The sequence below is a fragment of the Phyllostomus hastatus genome, unplaced genomic scaffold (genome assembly GCF_019186645.2).
Source record: "Phyllostomus hastatus isolate PE091 unplaced genomic scaffold, TTU_PhHast_1.1 phas_scaffold_78, whole genome shotgun sequence".
Classification (NCBI taxonomy): domain Eukaryota; kingdom Metazoa; phylum Chordata; class Mammalia; order Chiroptera; family Phyllostomidae; genus Phyllostomus; species Phyllostomus hastatus.
In genome coordinates, this window is record NW_025334041.1 from 108,731,268 (window position 1) to 108,753,612 (window position 22,345).

Sequence of the window (22,345 nt, forward strand, 5' to 3'; positions counted from 1 at the left end):
AACAGAAAATTAAAGAATCTTTACATAGTTTGAGCTTTTTCTCTGATATTAACAATTCTAGCCCCCCAAATCGAGAGCCGAACAACAGACTTATAAACAAGATGTTAGAAATATCGATTACAATATAGCTTACAGTAGCAAGTGACAAAGAATATTTTAGGCAGGCTAAATTCTTTTCTTAAAAACAATTTATTTTCACAAGATTTCAAATCCCAATTAATGACCCAGCTGTACTGTGGTAATGATGTAATATTTTAAAATTCCAACAAAAAAATATAATCTGTAAGGGTCTTTGGACTGTGAACAAGTAATTTGATTTGTACTATCATAAAGTCTAACTGAAAGGTCTAACTGTAAAAATAGATCACAAAAAAGATAGATCCCCAAATTAAAAGGGGGGGGGTGTTGAATTAAGAATATAAACTAATCTCATTTCACAGATGAAAAATTTTCTAGTTGTGGTGGTGTTTGCCAAATATTATGCAGTTAGTTTTACTGGCTAGAACAAGAACCCAGGTCTGAAAATTTTGACCAAGTACTAAAGTACTACTACCTTAATTTTCTTTGTTCTATAGGCAGAGTCCTACCAGCTGGTAAATTTTACTGAATTACATGGGGGCAGGCAGTGAGGGTGTACCATGGAAAAAGCTGTGAACCTCACCACTTAGGAGATTACAACAGAGACATAACCAAGTCTTACACATCTGCTAATCAACTCTTATACTAATTACTATAATAAGCCAACGTGCAGTTACTACTTTCTTGATCTAAACCTTTTTAAATCAGATTTCTCTTTGCTGTTTTATTTACAACTGTGATTGTTAATAAATTAGTTGAAAGATATCAGCTATGAAAGTTGCTTAAACTTTTTTTAATTCTTTTTTTTAAAAAAGATTTTATTTATTTACTTTTAGAGAGAGGAAGGGAAAGAGAGAAACATCTGCCTCTCATGTTGTCCCCAATGGGGACCTGGTCTGCAACCCAGGCATGTGTCCTGATTGGGAATCAAACCAGCAACCCTTTGGTTTGCAGCCTGTGCTCAATCCACTGAGCTACACCAGCCAGGGCATGCTTAAATATTTTTTAGATTATTTTTACTCCCTGGAAAAGTCTTTCTTTGGGTAAAGAGAAAAGAAGTATATTTCAACAACATAACATACAGGAAAGCTTATTTTAAGCACTAAATAAGTTGGAAAAATATTCATTTCATCTGCATATGCCAAGTTGTATTTAATTTTTTGAAAGAAATTAAAAAAATAAACTTCAGATATTAAAATATTTATCCTTCTAGCTCTTTCTTAATTAACTATAGCAGAAAGAGAGAAGCCCCAGGGGAACAATAAAAACTTATACATTAAATTCTAATTAAACAGGATTAAAAAGAGGCTTCAGCTTTACCTTCAATAAATGTGCCCTTTTTGGTTTCCTTTTAAAATAAAAATATTTGGCCCTGGCCAGATGGCTCAATTGGTTGAAGCATCATCCTGTATACCAAAATGTAGGTTCAATTCCCATCCTAGGGCACATACCTAGGTTGTCCTAAATTCTGAAATTGCAAAGTTTTGGGTACCATCTCACTAACATGGAAAGATACTACCTGTAGCTCAATTAAGAAAAGGTTTTTTAACATTTTTTGGTCTTGTTTCATACCGCACACCCTCTTAGCAGGTGAGAATATACTCCCTCTTAATAGGCAACAATATATAGGCAGTATCAGTGGGACTGCTAGCCTATGTACCTTTCAGGTAAATTTTATTAGTCATTCTTTCAGATACAAGGTGCTGTTTGCACAGGTATGATCAGGTTTTTGGACAGAACATGTCTGGAACCAACAGATCAGAGAACACAAAGCAATGAAAAAAAGCACCTGCAGCCCTGGCTGGTGTGGCTCAGTGAATTGAGTACCGCCTGTGAAACAAAGGGTCACCAGTTTGATTCCCACTCAGGGCACATGCCTGGGTTGTAGGCCAGGTCCCCAGTTGGGGGCGCATGAGAGGCAACCACCCACTGATGTTTCTCTCCCCCTCTTTCTTCCTCCCTTCTCCTCTCTCTCAAAATAAATAAATCTTTTTTTTTTTTAAAAAAGCACCTGGATTCAAATTCTTTAAAAGGTAGATTAAAACATGTACCTTTTAAAAAAGGTAGATTAGGAATGGGGGGGCTACTCTCTACTTTCCATTTGCTGCAAGAAAGAGTTTTCAAAAGTTATTAAAGAGGCCCTCAGTGCTGGCTAATATAAGCCCAAATATACATGAGGAAACTGAAGACCAACGTCTCGGAGTCATAGGAAAAAAATTATCATATGAACAATGTTCTCCTTTTTTCATAATTTTTCACCAAATGGAATTTTGAAGCTCTCCCCAACTTACATTCATAATTTTGATCATTAGAGGATTCTGATTCTTCAAACTTCTGCAGTACAGGTCACTTCAACCCTAACTAGGTCTCCCGCTCTTCCCACTGTACCACTTTGCTTCCCTCTCTTAAGTGAGGTGCCTCATGAGGCTTCTGTTCCTTAGAATGCATCTATATTTTATAAGTGTAGTGTTAACAAATACGAAATTCTCTGCACACTATGATTGGTGACCTCCTTACTGTTCCTTAACATAGCAAGAAAGCTCATGCCTTGGGGTTCATGTACTTCCAGATTTCTTTCTTTTCTCCAGAGAGCCACATATTTCACTCACTTCCTTCAGGAAGCTTAAGTATCAGTTTATCAGAAATGTCTTCCCTAACTCTCTCTATAAAATAGTAATTTCTCTACTCTTACTCTTCTCATTCTTTCCCAATATAATTTACTTCCTGACATATTAAGTATTTACTATCTGCTTATATACAGAATATAAGTTCCATATAGTTCGGACATTGTAACTGCCGAATCCCTGGGTGCCTATAACCGGTTCTGACTAAATAAGCACTCAATAAGAATCTGTTAAACAAATGAATGTTTAAAATGTATATCTGATAATAAAGAAACACATCAGAACTGGAATAGCTTTTAAAATGACAAGGTTATAGAGTTTTCTTTCTCCAATTTTGTAAATGATTTTATATTTTCCAGTTTTAGATTGCTTGAATAACTATCTGGCTACAACAAATTACCAAAGGATTTTAGAGGGTATGTATTTCAAAATGACTTGTATTTTTCAACTGAAGACATTTTTAGACAGGTATCTAGGTAGCTAATAAGAAATAGTCTCAATTTTCTAAGATATTATATTAACTATTCTTTCCTCTAAACATACCTGTAGTTAGGATACTATTGCATCAATGTGATAGTTAAACAAGAATGAATCTACTCTCAGAGCAGTGAAACCCATTCTACGAAGATCATGATTTGGTGATTGCCGAGTTCCCTTTTCCTCCATTAAGCAGATTTCTCTCCAGTAGGGTCTGACTGAGTCACACAGGTTCTCAACATGATCAGACAATTAATTATGTGCTAATTCTTTCTTTTTTAAGACTTTATTTATTTTTAGAGAGAAGGGAAGGGAGGGACAAGGAGAGGGAGAGAAACATCGATGTGTGGGAGATATATTGATTGGTTGCCTCTTGCACATCCCCAGCTGGGGACCTGGCCTGCAACCCCAGCAAGTGCCCTGACCAGGAATCAAACTGGTGACCTTCTGGTTCACAGACCAGCACTCAATCCACTGAACCACCCCAGCCAGCACAATTATGTGCTAATTCTAAACACCACAAGTTTAAGACGCCTCAATGGAGAAATGATAAAAGATTATTCAAGATTTTATCATTTAAACTCTTGATTCAAGCCTCAGGAAAAAAAAAAAAAGTAACATGCAGTAACTTGAGGGCATTCAGGTTCTGCCCTAAAATTAGGACATGTGACACTTTATTTTACATACTTCGAAAATGTCATATACTTGATAATTATTATAAGGATGAGCTTGTAAGCTGTGCTCATTTTGCTTATTACAAAATTTGTCAGACTATTATCTATTTTCCCCAATAGATAATTTTATAAAATGTTTATTGTTCCCAAAGTCAGCTAAAAAAACTTCCTAATCAATAACTTACCAAATGATTAGTTTTGTATTTGACGCTAACTGTTACATTTAACAATAAACACTCCCACAGAACTTATTCAGTTTAACCTGACATGCTAAGTCTTTATTTCTCTTGAGATGGGAGCAGAATCCACCAAAAAAAGAGAAAAGAGTAATGAAAAGGGTTTAGGCTTCTGGGATTTGAATGTAGATAAAGATCTAAGTCAGTAAGAGCCTCTTTTAGTAGTATAACCTGTCCTTCCACCTATACTTAGCCTCAGGAATTGCCCTGTGTACATCCCATTCCACCTCTAACTGCTTTCATTCAGGTTTCCTTCCTTCTGTCCAAGTGCTGATCAGCAATTTACAGCTATTCTACTCTGCTGTGGTCGCAGGACACAGACCTTTAAGGTAAAGTTTTCCCTGCTACCACTCACCTAAATATGCCAAATATAAATAGGCTTTTTCCCAAATCAAAGCAGGTGATTTGGAACACGTCATACTTGTCATCGCCCCCTCCCTCCCCAAAAAGAGCTAAACAAATCAATAAATCATATTTTTATTTTATTTATTTATTTTTTTAAAATATTTTATTTATTTATTTTTAGAGAGGGAAGGGAGGGCGATAGAGAGAGAGAGAGAGAGAAACATCGATGTGCGGTTGCTGGGGTTTATGGCCTGCAACCCAGGAATGCACCCTGGCTGGGAATCGAACCTGGGACACTAATAAATCATATTTTTAAAAGGCTGATCACACGGCCCTGGCTGGTGTGGCTCAGTGGATTGAGTGCTGGCCTGAGAACCGAAAGGTTCCCAGTTCAATTCCCAGTCAGGGCACATGCCTGGGTTTCCAGCCAGGTCCTCCCCCTCAGTAGGGGGCATTCAAGAGGAAACCACACATTGATGTTTCCTTTTCTCCCCTCCCTTCCCCTCTGTCCAAAAATAAATAAATAAAATCTTTTTAAAAAAGACTGTTCATAAATTACACATACTTTGGATCAACACCTAAAGTGTAAGTAAATGTGTTGTGAAATGTGCTATGCAAGTGAAGGTCATCTATTTGATGGCCATCTTTTCATCCTACTTTATACATTTGAGTGCAAAGATTTACAGCCAGATTCAGATAACTAAACTTTATTTGGTACTATGTGCCAGGTACTATGTTTAAAAACTTTATTATCTCTGAGGGTTTATTACTGTCTCAATTATAGATGAGAAAACAAAAAACTTAAGAAGACGGAAGATGAAGTTACTGCAAGGTCACACAGCTAAGTAATGGTGAATCCAGTTTCTGGACTCCAAAACACATGTGTTTAAACATCTACACTATTTTGCTTGCTGCAAGGTAGATTAAGACAACTCAAGTTAACTGTCCAAAACCAAACTCTTATTCTTTTCCATACATCTACTTTTTCCTCAAATGTTCCTTATTTTAGTAGATGTCTCTTACCTAGTTGCTCAAACTAGCTTTCATAAATTCCCTTCTGTTCCTTATCTCTTCCACTTCACCTATTCCTAAACCGTCTAGAATCCATTCACTTCTTTCCATAGACTCTGTCTCAATTTCAGTCAGGCCTGAACTACCTAACAGGCTGAAGCACAAGAGTTCTCCCTAAAGATACACTCTAGTGTTAAGAGTATACAGCAGGTAGAATACAACTCATTAAACTGGCAAAGGAATAGATTAAAATTCCAAAATAAAGCTAACTGCAAGCAACCACTGATATTAAGTTCAAACATCTGGGACAATCCTTTTGCATTAAAATTCTTATAGCAGAATTTAACTCATACTTCTACATCTTTTCCCAGTTTTTCATTCTATCCCTTCCAGACACTGGCGTTAAAACCCTACTTAGTGATGCTTCAATAACAAAGTATTTCCCTTTTAAATACATTTATTTACCTACGTGCCCACACAGTATTGAAAACTGTCACCAATTCAAACCACTCACTTACACATGAATCATAAGTTCCTTTTCCTTCCAAAGAACATAGCACAACATGAGAAAGAGGCAGGGAGCCCTTTGCCATTTACCCTATAAGGATTTTATAAAATTTAAGCTCTTTAGCAAAACTTGTAATAGTAACTTCTTATAATTACAGTCTCTTCTATTTTTAAAGTACATTCACACATGTACATACACATATATAATTTGATCCTTCAGCAGCCATGCGGGTGTCCCTATGAATGAGGCCCAACACAAAATCATACATTTACTTAAAATATTATGAATTTTTTTTTGTTTTCATTAGTGTTTGTGTGTTTAATGAATGGCCCAAGATAACTCTTCTTTCAATGTGGCCCAGAGACGCCAAAAGGTTGGACACCCCTGCTTTATAGTTACTATTTTCAGATTAGAAAACTCTAAGAGACACAGTCATTTTGCCTAAGTCACAAGGTTATTATTTAGAGGAGCCAAAACAAACACTAAACATCGAGATTCTCCATTCACTGCTCTTTTCACTACCTATCACAGCTTCTTGTTGTTGTTTTTTTTTTCTTTTTTAAACATCTTCATCCAAGGACATTTTTTCATCACTTTGGGGCGGGTGGGGCGGGGGTGGATGGAGGGAAGAGAGAGAGATGTGTGAGAGGGAAACATCAAACCCACAACCCAGGTAAGTGCTGACTGGGAATCCAACCCATGACTTTTTGGTCTGTGTGATGATGCTCCAACCAACTGAGCCACGCCAGCCAGGGAACCACTACTTCTGTTTTTAAAAAATGTTTTGATGTGTAGTAATAAGAATTGCCTTTGTAAATAAAATCTAATTTTTTCCTTAAACCATTTCAACCATTACTTAGTCTATATACTTAATTATGAAAGGAGAAAGACCTAACTAAAGATGAAGAATGCCAGTTAAAATCAACTTCATTTAAAATTTCTATGTGAAAACAAATAATCCAAAGAAGAGTACAAATAATTATTTCTTTTCTTACTAAAACCAAATAAAGTAAAAATCCACAGGAATCAGGTTAAATCTCTAACAAAAATTTTAACTGTATTATATCTGGTTAATGTAACAGCCAAAAAGTAAAGATAATTATGATACATAGTAATGACCAGCAAAAAGCATGCACAAAAAGGACAACATGCTTTCATTTAGAGAGCATACTTCAATTAAACTTGCAATCAATCTAAGAATATAATACTGATGTATAAAACTTGCCCATTTTGCAATTAAATTAAATACACATTTACAGAAAGTCTCTCCTTTTTTGGTCAGAACAAGTCAACAACAGCAAGTAGCCAGAAGTTACAATTAATATAAAAAATTTAAGAGGAAATGGATTTGCTAGACTCATATTTTCAGTCTAAGCTTCAAGAAATGAGTAATTATTTGCAATGAAGTTGGCAAGACAGGAAATTGAGTTAAAATTTATCAACCTTTTTGATCTATCTACCTGTCAATCTATCTAAGAGACGGGGGAAGGAAGGGAGAAAGAGAGGGAGAGAAACATTGATGCACCAGAGATACACTGATCAGTTGCCTCTCCCACGTGCCCAACTGGGGACCTGGCCTGCAACCCAGGCATGTGCCCTGACTGGGAATAAAACCAGCGACCTTTTTGGTTCATAGTTCAGCGCTCAATCCACTGAGCCACATCAGCCAGGGCAAAATGTATCAATTCTTTAAATGGCTTTTCTAAGTAGAATTTTTATTGTTTTTAAAAAGGTAAATTCCCCTTAGTATTTTATACCTTTTTGTAATGATGTATTTATTTCTACTGTAGACCTTGAACCTTCAGAGCTCACAGAAGATGGATTTTTAGAAAAGTAGTTGGACTCACTAGTTCAAATTACCATTCAGGTATTTCCTTTATTAAGAGGAAAGCTGGGTAATATAAATAACAAAAAGCCAAATAAAAGATCTAGGAAGAAATTATCTCAGAAGGTGACTAACTGTGTATCTCATTCTTATCTTGGCTGTCCCCCCCCCCACCAGGGGTTGATGGTTTTTTTTGCTGGTTGAGACAAAAGTGACCTATTCTACAATACATATTGGGCATTTTCTTAAATGACTATAGTAACGTACTTCTCTTTAATTACTATGTGCTGATAAAGTACACTGAATGAAAATAGTCAACATACTTATCAATTAGCAAAAATTTAACTGATATAGAAAAGCAACATAAATATTTTTTAATAGGAGTTTTAATTTACCTTGGTTGACGATGACATCTTTATGCCTACAAAAGAAATTCAAAGACATTTATTTTATAATTGTATTTGGCTGACTATTATTAGAACCACCTGAATAAAATGCAAAAGCTTCAATTGCCATACCCCAATTAAATCTCTAGAAGTGAAACTTAGGCATCAGCATTTTAAAAAGCTTCTCACTGGTCTCAACCACTATTTTATAAAACAATGGATATTTCATAAAATCAAGTAAATAGTGAAAGCATTAGAAACAACTTACAAAAATATTCAAACTTTATGGGATCATTAGCTTTACTATTTTAGTTGAGGAGCATTTACATGAAAATGTAGCCCCCTTTTTAGAACATTTTAAAGAAAAAATACACTTAGGAGAAAAAAAAGATAAATTCTAACATAGCCTTTTATTTTTTAATTGAATCTATTGGGGAGGCATTGGTTAATAAAATTATATAGGTTTCAGGTGTACAAGTCTGTATCATCTGTATACAGTATTGTGTTCACACGCCAAGTCAAGTCTTCTTCCACCACCATTTATCCTGCCTATACCCTCTTATACCTCCCCCACCCCTCCTGACTCTGCTTATCACCATGTTGTTGTCTGTGTCTACAACATAGGTTTTTTAAAAAAATAATTCAAACAAGGCATTTAGTTGGACATGCAAACATGATAAGCCACATAATTAATTTTTAGATGTAACTGAGAAAGTGTAATACTTACTTGTCTGTATTTTTTATAACTTTTGATATTATTTTTGAGGTTGAAACTGCCTTCAATAATTTATTACGACTATCATCTGAATTTTCCCATGAATTATGTGACTTTTCAGCTGTTGGTGGTCGTTTTATGCTGGAAGAAACATTGATTTCTTAGAGAAAAATTCTGCAAGTAGCAATGACAGGTAATTGACAGTTTATATAGAACACAAAAGCAGCAATTAACATTTCCTTAAAGCTAATCCAGAAAAGAGAAGGAAGGATTAGTTGAAAGGTTCTGCCTGGATGAGTGAAGGAGTTAAGCAAGGCCATTACCCAAGTCTATTTTATAGTTGTCACTATTATTCAGGAGATTCATTAGAACAAGTATTTGTAAAAACCTGTACTTTTTTGTTGTTAATTGAAAACACCCCATTTGTTCAAATTTCCAAGTACTTAGCACTATTTCTCAGTTTGTGAAACTGTGAATTTGTAGGAAAAAAAACCTGTGCTCTCTCATCAGTCATTACAAAGCTGCTATTTTCATTTTTATGGTCTCATATATGGTACAGACGACAATTTCTAAATAAACCATAGGACTAAAAGTAAAACTCTGGTTTGTATCTTTTAGAGGCAATTTTACCTGTGACCAGAAATAAACACAATGTAACAGAAGAATGTCGTATTATCAACACTAATTTCATTTATTTATAACTGAAATGTTTTGATTTATGAGTGAGTTTTTGGATGCATTGCTAACAATCCTATAACTCATCCAGTCTTTAAGACTTCTCGCAATAGCATGTCCAAAGAGCAATTTAGAATGGCAAGCACATTTCCAAGAGATCTTAATTAGCTGAAAAGAAGATCTGGGACAAAGGAGGTATTCAAGTCAAATCAGAACCTTTAAGAAATTCATTGTAAAAACAGGCCACCCTTAACCACACACACTTCAAAGATGCGTAACATTAATAAGCTATATCCAAGAAAAACTCCACATGAGACCAGGCAGAAGAATTTGTGTGAGCAACACAGACAAAGCATTTTTAAAATGTTAAACATGCATCAAATGAAAAATTTTTTGTTTTCCCAAATTTCCATTAGTGATTTGAAGCAAAACATTAAACTGATTAAATACAAAACATTATAAATCTTTTAGGAATAGTTATCATTTATTTTACCAAAACTCTAGCCAGTTCTGGGAATGGTTTAATATTTTCCTAAGATTTCCAAGTATCAGTATGATAAAACACAAGGGTGCGCAAAAGTAGGTTTACGGTTGTATGTGAAACAATGTATTCTTGTATCATTATTTATTGTATTATTTTCCATATGAACACCTGTAAACCTACTTTTGCCCACTCCCATATAACTGTACCTATTCATACAGCTGAAATCAGCATTTCTAAAGCTGGCAAACTTCATTAAGTTGGTCTAAATATTTGATTACAAAAGGCAGCTGTAGCACTGAACTCCAGCATGCAGGTTTAGATACCCAATTTAGGCTTACACACATTGTTAGAATGATTTTCCATTCTCCCCCTCTCATAACTTTAAAATATTAATTATTATAGACACAGAGAGAAGCCCTCAAGCAAGCCTTTAGCATAGAAAAGACCAAGTAAAATGGATTCATTTCTCTACTCAAGCAAGAACTTATCCTCCTAAAACCCAAAACTAAAACTGAGATGCAGTCACAATGAAGAGCCATGTGTTGACAGGGGCCCTTGAAAATCGAAGGTTGTAATGATGCCAAAACATGAAGAGGATAATTACATATTGCAATTTTCTATCCATGGCTATAAACTTATGCATAGTTATATAAAATTTTAAAATATTCTATAATTTTAATTTTACTAGGAAAATATGTTTGGGTCTTAGAGTAAGTTATTTCTGCCTTCCTTTCATCAAACTGTTTAAAACTTAGTTTTTTCCCTCAGTTTTAACTGAGAAATTCTGACCTTAAATCTTCATTTCCCAATGTCCTAAAAAATAAAGATGATAGCAACAAAAAAGGAAAAATAAAAGCTATCAGGCTTTTTCCTGGAACCCATGGATAGTCAGCTTTTCCTCGTGTCATAGAATTTAGGTATCATTACAACCATGCCCTATCTCTGAACTCAGGGACAGTTAAAACCTTTTGGTGGGAGCAGAATTCTTGCTTTCTTGAGTTTGTCTGGGTATTTGGAGAGGCTGTGCAGAGGGCTGGGGAGAAGGTGATGCTCGAATTTGTGGACTTTGATCATTAGAATGAGATTCCTCTTTTTTTTCTCTCTGTCCTTGTGGTTTTTCTTTCTTTTTTTCTGTACCACTGTAAAATAAAGTATAACATGGAACAACACAAATTTAAACAAAAAAAGATATATATCAAATGATGGGAAAAGTGATTATCATATAATTCGAAATCCTAACTCATATAGCTAATACAATTTACACTGGTTTCAGTCAATAATGAAGATGTTTCTTTAAAAATTCTGGAAGCTATTAAAATCTTCAGTGAAGAATTTAAGAATAATAGGGTAATATATCTATGAAGATTGTCCATTTGGATCAAAATGACTTCTAAGGCATTTGCCATCCTAGCAGATTTGGGGGGACAACAGAAGATCTGACTTCAACTTACCCAAATGAGAGCGTTAGTGACACTTTCCATTACCTCTGTACTACATACTGACACCCAAGCACACGGAATGATCACATTTAGTAGGTTATTCTCTAATTCCCATTTCTTCTGTACACTTCTACTCCTGCCAGTTGAGTTCTAAGCTTACCAAGAGTCCACTGTGTTTTTCCCCGAATCTGTTTACACCAGTTGTATTTGCTATTTTAATTGTAATTAAATACAAAGAAAACTGACAAAGTATACATAAAAAAGAATTGTAATTTCTATGAACACTAGGTTAAATGCTCTGGAAAGACTTCATAAAAATGAGTTACTAAAAAACTTGCCCTTATGTTTTATATAAGTGAGGCAATTATAAAAAAGATCGTGGGGTAAAAATCATACAGAAAGATATGGATTATTAATCATATTGTTTTGTAGAGTTTTAAATGTCTTTGTTTTTAAAAAAATGAAACTAAAAAAATATAAAAAATGATTTACGGTTATACTTTATTCAAGATCATCAACAAGGAATCTAATGAGATGCATACATAGAAAGAGGCGCAAAACTCATTCACATTGATAAATAAATATATGAGAACACATTTCATGTTAAAATAAAATATGTATGAATTCTTATGATTCTGCACTCTTGATTAACAAAGCACCTGCTATTCCCAATCACACGGGATAAGAATCTTCATACTGCACACTTTAACGATACCACAAAACAGACAGAGTCAAAAGCTTGAATTCCAGAACTGAAAAGGTATGAAATTATCAACTCTATACACATCCTAATCAAAGGACATTTTGTAATTTGACTATAAGGTGCATAATCTACAAGAAAGCATGTTTAAGAACATTTTGAACAAATATACATAGTATGTAAAATTTATTACATTATAATAGTTTAAAATGCTAAAAATATAATTTTGACAGTGACATTTCTTAATCTGATTCAGTTCTGATATCTTCAGACTGGCCCTTGACTGTCTATTCCATGTTCAGTTTTTTAAAATATGTGCTGAGAAATACAATTCTACCTCAAAAATATCAGACTTTCAAATTTATATGTGGGTTAGAAATTGCTTCTTTCTTGTTCTTCAAACTGTCCTTATTGCACAGGTCACTAATCTTATGTGGGCCCGGTACAACCCAAAAGATATTTTCCTCCTGGGTTATTTAAAAGCAAAAGCACCTTGGTACTCGTTAAATCATTCTGGAACTCATGACAAGTGCTGAAACCTATCAGTACTGAATAATGAAGCATTTTCTCTTGAGGGGAGGCGTGGTAACTCATACAAGTTCTAGCAAGTCCCAAGCTAGTGCCAAGTGATGAAACAATTTTGTTCTCATCAAACTGCGACAAATACAGGCTTTGACGAGTAGTTCTGAAGCTGACGAGTACCAAGGTATGTCTGTACTGTAGAACCCCTGCATAATAAAGTAACAAACTCAGTGTTAGGCTACTAAGTCACTATCATGTGTAATATGGATCACTGCACAGAAATATAGCTGTGTAAGAAAATAGGTACAAGTCATACCCAGTAATAGTTTAGATTCAGCCTATCTTGCATCAAAAATTGTATTAAAAATTTCCACTTTGCGTTTGTTTTCTTATAATTTGCCTTTTTCTTTCCTGAAAGTGGAGCACAGACAGTAAATTTTGGCATGCTTTGGAGGAGAAAGTCTAGATTCTGTAATGACAATGACTTCATTGTCATTACAGAATGGGATTTTAAAAGGCCTAAAGATCTTGCCATTGCTTCACAGTTCCTGGTCAATGGGAATGGTGTTAGCTTCACCCACCTCACCCCAACTCCCTCCACCTCCCACACTGTTTACAAATGGGTACCTTCTAGCCATACTGGTGAGTAATTCAGTCACCGGCATTAGTTTATTGAGGCAATAATTTTTTATCAGTACATTTAATATATTGTTCTATTACTTAAGGTCCTCAATCATTCTTTGAAGAAGACAGCTCTAACAGTATGTAGTTGATCTTTTGTGGTCTCTCCACACTGTATATGGAATAATTTGCTAGGAATTACACAAAAGCATAACTGATGAAAAGAACATACAGGATGTAATTCTGTAACCCACAGAAACTTTCGTATTACAGTATTTCCACTGCCCTCTCTCGTAACACACACAAACATACACACCACATACTACTATAATATTTTGAGTTAAGCCTTAGTTTTATAGTCACGGTTAAAGAATAAAAGTTATAATAGTGTTTAGCTAATAAGGATACATAGCAAAGATTCTATTTCTCCTTTAAAAAAGATGTATCAGAGAATGACAAACACTGTATGATTTCATTTTTATGTGGAACTAAAAAAACAAAAACAGACAAAAACTCAGATACAGAGAACAATCTGATGGCTGCTAGAAGGAAGAAGGGTGAGTGCAAGGTTGGGTGAAAAAAGTACAAAATTCCAGTTGTAAAATATAAATCACAGGGATGTAATATACAGTATAGGGAATACAGTCATTAATACCTTAATAAGTGTGTACAAGTCACAGATGTTTACTAGACTTATCATGTCCTAAGGTATATAAATGCTGAATTGTTATGTCATACACCTGAAACTAATATATTGTATGTCCACTGTACTACTAAATACATAAATAAGTTGCAGTATCAAATGTATCACTTGCTATGGAAAATTCACTTATGTAATTACATTAAACACAGAGATGCTCATCTCATCACAAATGCTTATTAAAAAGAAATAAAACAAAACCAGGAAATGCAACTGCTTTCTTTTTTTTTAGTAAAAACCAAAAGCTGTCTCACACAACTCCACTGGTACAATAAATGCAAACTAAGTATAGCTGCATATCTCTATATTCAGAGTTAAAAAATTCAAAGGATTCCATCCCCATTGCATATTTGTTTCAGAAGTAGACTGAGTTAACACGTTCAACCATTTAAAAATGTTAGCTCTCCCCCCACAACTCCCTCCACCTCCCACTCCACTTACAAAAGGATACCTTTTAGCAGCAGATGAAAATGTTTCTTTTCTGGCAACTGAGACAGAGCTGGTATGACTTGGTTTTCTGTTTGCTCCACTCCCATTGGTTATACAGGACATGGAAATAGCTTCTCGAATGCCTGGTTGACCTAGAGGTGGTTAAGAAAACATTTTTTATATCAAACATCAAAATATTTCTCAAAGACTAGAGTTTAAAAAAATTAAATCATTAGTGTTTGAAACTAGTAAGCAAATAGTTCCCTCTGATATACAGTGTAACAATATTCTTGTCTCAAAATTTAATCTCAGAACAAACTTACAGAGAAGCTATATGCTAAGTTGCTAAATTGCAGCTACATCATTCTCTAGCTTACATGGTTAGCTTTCCACACGTAGCAGCTTTAAAGCACAATTTTAAGTTGCACTTTAAATTAAACCACAAATCCGTCACATCACTGATTTTCATTAATAGTTCAGGTTCTGTTGAAATTTAATTAGAAATCCTAGAAATCATAAATGTTAAAAGTTAGCATGTTATTCTATATTAATAAATCGTAAGTATACAAAGTAACTTCTGCTTTTTAAATTTATATAGTAGAAGGACTGGAATAAACATTATGGGTAAGTTAGAATGGGCAGGAAGATTGGAAGTCACAATATAAAACAGCCACATATACTCAAGGGCTAAGGTTATTTAGAATTGGAAATAAAGAATAGTTTTGAATTTTTTGACCCAGTTTTCTCACACACACACAACAAAATCTAATTTTTCAACATGGCCAATCTCGTATTTGTTTGTTTGCTTCTCTTCATAAAAGCACAGAGTAAAAAACTTTTATGTATAGAGCCTAAACTATCTGGCACCCTGAAGTGTTCCATACATGATGGTATGACATTGCATTTTGACATGAATAAGGAAATAGGGGCACCTACATCATAGTTCTATGAAGTGTTTCCTTAATATAGAGATTCCTAGACCCTACTTGAGACCAAATGACTCCAAAGAGAGGAAAGTAGAGACCTATTCTATTTATTTTTTTAAACTTATTAGGAAATTTTTCACATAAGGTACAACACCCTTCCCCCCACCCCCGCCCAAATTGTGCTAATATCACACACTGGTCATGGGGTCTAGTGCTAGTCTGCCAAACCGGTGACTTCTTATTGTTTTATAGCTTAAAAAATATTGTGGAAAATACTCATAAAATTGACCATTTTAACCATTTATAAAGGTACTATTCAGTATATTTACAATGTTGTGGAACCTATCACTGTTATTCAGTCACTCAACACTTTCACCACCCCAGAAAGAAACCCATACTCACTCATTAGGCAGTCATTATCCCCATTCGTTCCTTCCTTCTGTCCGTCCCCTAGGCCTCACCAACCATTAACCTGCATTCTCTCTGTACATTTGCCTATTCCAAGTATTTCATATACATGGAGTCAAACAACATATGATCTTTTGTGTCCAGCTTATTTCACTCAGCACAATGTTTTCAGGTTTCATCCATGTGGCAGCATGTAGGAGTAATTTATTTTTTTTTATGGCTGAAAACATTCCATTGTATATATGAATATACCACATTTTGTTTATTCATTCATCCATAATGCACATCTGGTTGTTTCCATCTTTTGAGTATTTTGAGTAGTGCTGCCATATAAAGAACTGTGTACAAATTTTTGTTTAAACACTTCTTTTCAATTATTTTAGGTATGTAACTAGTAGAACTGACATGTCACATGGGAATTTCATGTGTAACTTACTGAGGAACCAACAAACACAATAGCTGTACCATTTTACAATCCTACCAGCAATGTGTAAAGTTTCAATTTTAACACATCCTTGCCAACACCTATTTTCAGTTTTTTAAAAAAAATTACAGCCTTCTTAAAGAGTATTTAGAGTGCTATCTCACTGTGGTTTTGATTAGTTTTGGATTTAATTTATTCATTCATTCATTTATTTATTTATTTTTAAAGATTTTATTTATTTTTAGAGAGGGAATGGAGGGAGAAAGAAAGAGAGAGAAACATCAATGTGCGGTTGCTGGGGGTCATGGCCTGCAACCCACGCATGTACCCTGACTGGGAATAGAACCTGCGACACTTTGGTTCGCAGTCTGCGCTCAATCCACTGAGCTACGCCAGCCAGGGCTATTTATTTATTTATTTTTTATTTCCTTAAGGTCAGTGTTAGATTACTGATTGAGATCTTTTTTTTTTTTAACATAGACATTTACAACTACAAATTTTCCTCTGAGCACTGTTTTTCATGTGTCCACAGCTAGTTTTTGAAACATAAATTTGTTTTACTTTTTATTATACACACACAAACACATTAAGCACTATAAAAAAACAGAGTCAGCCATCCACTTCCCATGCTCTCTTTCAATTTCCCAAACCTCATCTCAAAAGAGATCAATCACACTTATTAGGACAGCTACTATTAAAAAAAAAAAAAAAGAAAAAACACACTCTGACCAAGATGGAGGCATAGGTAGATATATTTTGCCTCCCCACACAACCAAAAGAAGGATAACAACCAATTTAAAAACAAAGAATAACCACAACTGCCAGAAAATCAAAACTGCATGGAAGTTCAACCACCAAGGAGTTAAAGAAGAAACATTCATTCAGACTGACAGTAGGAAGAGATGGGCAGCTGGGCAGCAAGGCAGTGGCTGGTGGACCGAGGAGGGCAAGGCTGTGGCTGACAAACCAAGTGGTCCCACATTCACATGCAGATAAACTGGGAGGAACAACTAGGGACTGAGACAGACCATGCAACCCAGTGTTCCAGCCCAGGGAAACAAAGTCACAAAAGGTCCCCAGTAGGTGAGGTGCGAGAGGCAATCACACACTGATGTTTCTCTCCCTCTCTTTCTCCTTCCCTCCCACTCTAAAAATAAAGAAAATCTTTTTAAAAATTAAAAAAGAAAAAAGTAAAAAACAAAAACAACAATCACACACAAACAAAAATAACCAGTGTTGGTAAGGATGTGGAGAAAGTGAATCCTTGTGTATTTCTGGTAGGAATTAAAAATGGTGCAGGAGCTGTGTAAAACTGTATTGGCTGTTCCTCAAAAGATTAAACAAGGAATTTACCATATGACCTAGCAATACCACTTCTGTGTATATACCCAAAAGAAATGAAAGCAGGAGGCCAAGCAGATATCTGTACATCCATGTTCATAGCAGCATTATTCACAATAGACAAAAAGTTGAAACCACTCAAAAGTCCACTGAATGTATGTGAGGTCTGTCCAGAAGGTATCCAGCCACGTTAATATGAAAATAGAGACATTTATTGAAGAAGATACAAGAAACGTTGTACATAGTATAATGACGCCTCAGTCCCCTTCAAAGTAGGCTCCTTGGGACCTCACACAGTTCTCCCAATTGCCAACAGCTGCCCCATTGTATTTTCCTGAATATCATCGACGGTCTGAAATCTCTTCTCTTTCAAAGTGTTTTTAGTTTTGGGAAATGCCAGAAGTTTCAGGGCACTATATCTGGGTTGTAGGGAGGCTGAGTCACCTGGATGATTTGATGTTTCTCGAAAAAACTCTGCACAAGACATGATGTATGAGCGGGCACACTGTCATGATGAAGCTGCCAATCACCAGTTGCTCAGAGCTGCAGCCTTCTAAATCACCAAAATAGTGTCCGTGCAGGAATGTTCAAACAACGTAAAACTGGGTGCAGATTGATTGCTCTACTTGCTCTCTCTCTCCTAGAGGTTATCATTTAATAGAGGTGCTTCTGATTTGCAATAAAGCCCCCAAACACAGGAGAATAACTTTCTGAATACTACTTAGCTACAGTAAGCAGTTTTCAGCCATCGTGGAGGAAGAATCTGAAAATTGGTTAGAAGAGGGGAAAGAAATAGCAGTTGGTGAAACAATGTTTCTTCAGAGGCAGGAAGCAGGTGGGCCTTAGCACTCTTAAGGTACAAAGGTGGGTCAGGATGAGATGAACATTGATTAGTTGTATCAGTTAACAAGATAAATTGCATCTAATTATCCTGTTGTTCAAGTTATAAATCAATTATTTCAGATTCTCTCCCTTCTATCCCCAAACTCAGGGGTTCCTCTTCCTCTGTCTCCCAAGTCGGTCTCCACCTTACAGTTCTCCATTACCATGGCTCACCTTCATCCATACCCCTGGCCTTGCTCCTCCTGTCACTCTAGCAGATTTATTTTTCTGAGACATACATCTGATCATGTGTGCTCCCTCAAGTTAAAGACTCTGATGGAAGTGGGAAAAACAGAAACCTAAATTGTTAAAGTAAAATTGTGGGTAACTTTTTTTAAAATGTCTTCAATGTTGTTAAATTATCTCATTAATATTAAAAATCTATTTTAAAAATTAAGTCAAATATCCTTGGTAATTCCTGTAGAACTTAAGTTCATTATCCCACACAGTGCTCATTATCTGACCCTGACAACCCTTTACACCTTTGGTTACACCCATTTATCTTCTTTGCTGAAGATCAGTCTTGCCTTTTTACTGCCAAGGCAGACCCCCAACTATCTGGTTAAATGAGTATACCACCATGTTTTATGTTTTAGCCATTTCTAGTTTTTTACTGTTATAATTAAGCTGCAATAAACTAACTGTTTAAGTCTTTGTGTGGATATACGCTTTCATTTAGTAAAGGTAAATAACCTGGGTTGTATGAATATACTACCATGTTTTATTCATTTACCTGCTGACACTTGGGTTGTTTCCAGTTTTTTAATATTATAAATACAGCTGCAATAAAAATAAACTAAGTGTATAAGTCTTTGTGTGGACATACGTTTTCATTCAATAAAGGTAAATAACCTGGATCATATAGTAGGTGAATGTGTAACTTTTTAAGAAACTGCCAACTTGTTTCTAAAGTGGTTATACCATTTTACACTCCCAGGTGGCTACATGAGTTTCGAGTTGCTCCACATCCTTGAAAATACTTGGAATGACCAATATTTTTACTTTTCGTTATCCTGGTGAGCATGTAGTGGTATCTCACTGTGTTTTGAATTTGCATTTCCTTAATATCTAAAGATATTAAATGTTTTTTTCAGGTGCTCATTTGATGCCCATATATCTTTGGTGATGTCTTCAAATTCTTCTGCCTATTTTTCAAACGGGCAGTCTTCTTAATTATTAAGCTGTAAGAGTTGTTCATATATCCTAGATAAAAATTCTTTGATAAATGTTATGTTTTGCAAATATTTTCTCCTGTAGTTTGCCAGTATGTTTTCAAAAGTTTTGAAAAAACAAGATTTTAAAATTTTGATGAAGTTCAATTAATTGATTTTTCTATTATTGGTACTTGTGTCCTATTTAAGACATCTCTGCCAAACCCAAGGTCTCTAAGATTTTCTCCTATATTTAAATAACAGTTTTATGGTTGTTTTATGGTTTTAGCCCTTACACTGAGGACTATAACCCATTCTGACTTAATTTTTTTATATAATGTTAAGAATCAAGTTGGATTTGGTTTTTGAGCATATGACCAAAATCTTTAATTCTTTTCCTCCCTATCCTTTCTGGCACCCACATTTTTTCATTTGCTCTTCTACTTGGAAAGTTCTTCACCTGGAAGGTTCATCCTTCTCTTTTAAATTTCAACTCAACACTACTTCCTCAAAGAAGACTTCTATGATCCCCTTATCTAAAGTGCCTCTTTTAGTTTACTCTCTCACTACCCTTTTTACTTCTTTCACAGTCCTTATCACTATTTATAATGATTCTTAACTCTACATGGAAACCTTTCTTCCTTTGTGATGCCGGTATATATTTCACCATTCTAAGCACTGTGCATGGCACACACAAAGCACTTAATATCTAAATGGCTAAATGAATGCACCTTCACTGCTACTGCCTCCAATTTCTCTTTTGGATTATGTTCCTAAGTTTATCTCTATACTCCCTTTTTGCAGTATTATCCTGCTCTTAAGGTATTTTCTATACTGGACCAGTATGTTTCTAAAACATGCTGAATGTCTTTAAATTTAATATCCCATCAATTGTAATATGCACCATTATCTTGAATACCACTAGGAAGAAGTGTTGCCTGAGAACTGTAAAACATAATCAATTGTAAGATGAGTTATAATTTCAGAGATGTTGAAAATCCAAGAAATACAGGCCTCTTAGAATTAAATGGATTAGTGTAAATCTGTCACTCCTCAGTTTAAAATCCTTTAATGGTTCTTCAGTGTCCTCAGGATAAAAACTAAATTCCTTAGTGAGGCAGAAAAAAAACCTTTCACTCTGGGTCTATCTACGAGTGAGGCTCATTTCTTGACACTCCCAAACTTACAACTCATGCTTTGGTTTATTCTGAACTCCTCTACTTTTTTTAAGTACTTTTATTCTGTGCTTTTGCACAGAATACCTGAACAGTCCTTCTCTCTGGCATATGCTAGTCACCCCTGCATGCCTAAATTAGTATGTATTCATCATCCATCTACCCATCAAATATTTACTTTGGGCCTATTATGATCGTAGCCTTGTGTTTACAGGAGAATACAAGGCAGCCACTGGCATCAAGGAGTTCAAAATCCTGTAAAAGAATCACACTGGCAATGAAAACTTGGTTAAGTACAGTAACTGAGTATCATGGAAGTACAAAGACAAGACATATAATTCTGTAAGGATGATTAGGGACACAGAGCTTAAGAGAGGCTTCATAGAAAAAATAGAGAACAAAGTCTTAAAGGGTAACAGGTAATCAGGTAAAATGTAGATAAGATACTGAGATCTGACTCTAGTATGTATAAAGGAACAGAAAGAATGTAACAGTAAAGTGGGGTGTGTATGTGTGTGGCACCAGTGGCAGACAAAAAGCTCTTTATGTAGTGAGAAAGTAGCATAAGATAGGGCAGAGTCCAAATGGGAGAGGTAAACAGGAGTTAGATGACAGAGACTTGATCTTTTGAGGACAGATTTTACTAAAGGGTTTTAAGTTGAATAAAAGACTTAGGTCAATTTACATTTTATAGAAAAACACTCTAGCAGCGGTGTCCACCCTTTTGGCATCTCTGGGCCACAATGGAAGAATAGTTGTCTTGGACCACACATTAAATATACACACACTAACAAAAACTGATAAGCAAAAAAAAGTTTTTAAGTAAATACATGATTTTGTGTTGGGCCATATTCATAGCCATCCTGGGTAGCATGTGGCCTGTGGGCCGAGGAGTGGACACCCCTGCTGTAGAGGCTAAATGAAGAGCAGATCTCAGGGCAATGGTCTAAGCATGAGATAATGGGAACCTGAAACGAGCGCCAAGTAGCATGAATGGAAAAGAAGTTTTAAGAAATGCTTAGGGCTTAAATGAGGGTGAAGTCAGTTTGGAGACATTTTAAATTTACAAATTTTGAGAAGCATACAAGCAGAACACTGTACAACAGTTAATTCTGAAGTGCTGAATATAGACAGACAACAATTTGGAAATCAGCACCAATAAGGAGCTGTTAAGACCATAAAGGCAGATGAGTGCTGAAGTCACCTCCTATAATAAACCTTCAACTTCAGTTGGAGTTAGGTATTTTTCCTAGGTGCTCCCACAGCACCCTAAATTTACCTTTTTAATACCAATTATCAGATAATATTGTATTTTACTTATCTGTTTTCTTACTTTTTCTGAGGTCCTTTGGGGGCAAATACAGTGTCTTTTATTTCTTTAATCTACAGCACCTAAAACAGTGCCTAGCACACTGAAAAGACGGAGGAAATAGACAACTGTCCATACAGTAAATGGTGTGGAGTAATATTAGTTATCAAGCACCTGCTATGTGCAAGGCATTCTCCTAAGTACTTTATAACTGTTACATCCTTTAACTTTTACCATAACCCTAAAAGGGATGTCCTATTATCATGCTGATGAAGAAACT

At 35.3% G+C, this 22,345-nt stretch overlaps 1 protein-coding gene across 1 annotated transcript in view; it reads right to left on the reverse strand.

The window, feature by feature from the left end:
* The window catches only part of EML4 (EMAP like 4), a 127,723-nt gene that overhangs the window by 43,322 nt on the left and 62,056 nt on the right, over nt 1-22,345 (reverse strand). Inside the window, exons 3-6 of the mRNA XM_045827718.1 lie at nt 14,472-14,601; nt 11,004-11,177; nt 8,892-9,020; nt 8,174-8,199 (exon numbers count right to left, since the gene is read on the reverse strand). Of these exons, the coding sequence (XP_045683674.1) occupies nt 8,174-8,199; nt 8,892-9,020; nt 11,004-11,177; nt 14,472-14,601 (459 nt within the window). The remainder of the gene's footprint in view (nt 1-8,173; nt 8,200-8,891; nt 9,021-11,003; nt 11,178-14,471; nt 14,602-22,345) is intronic.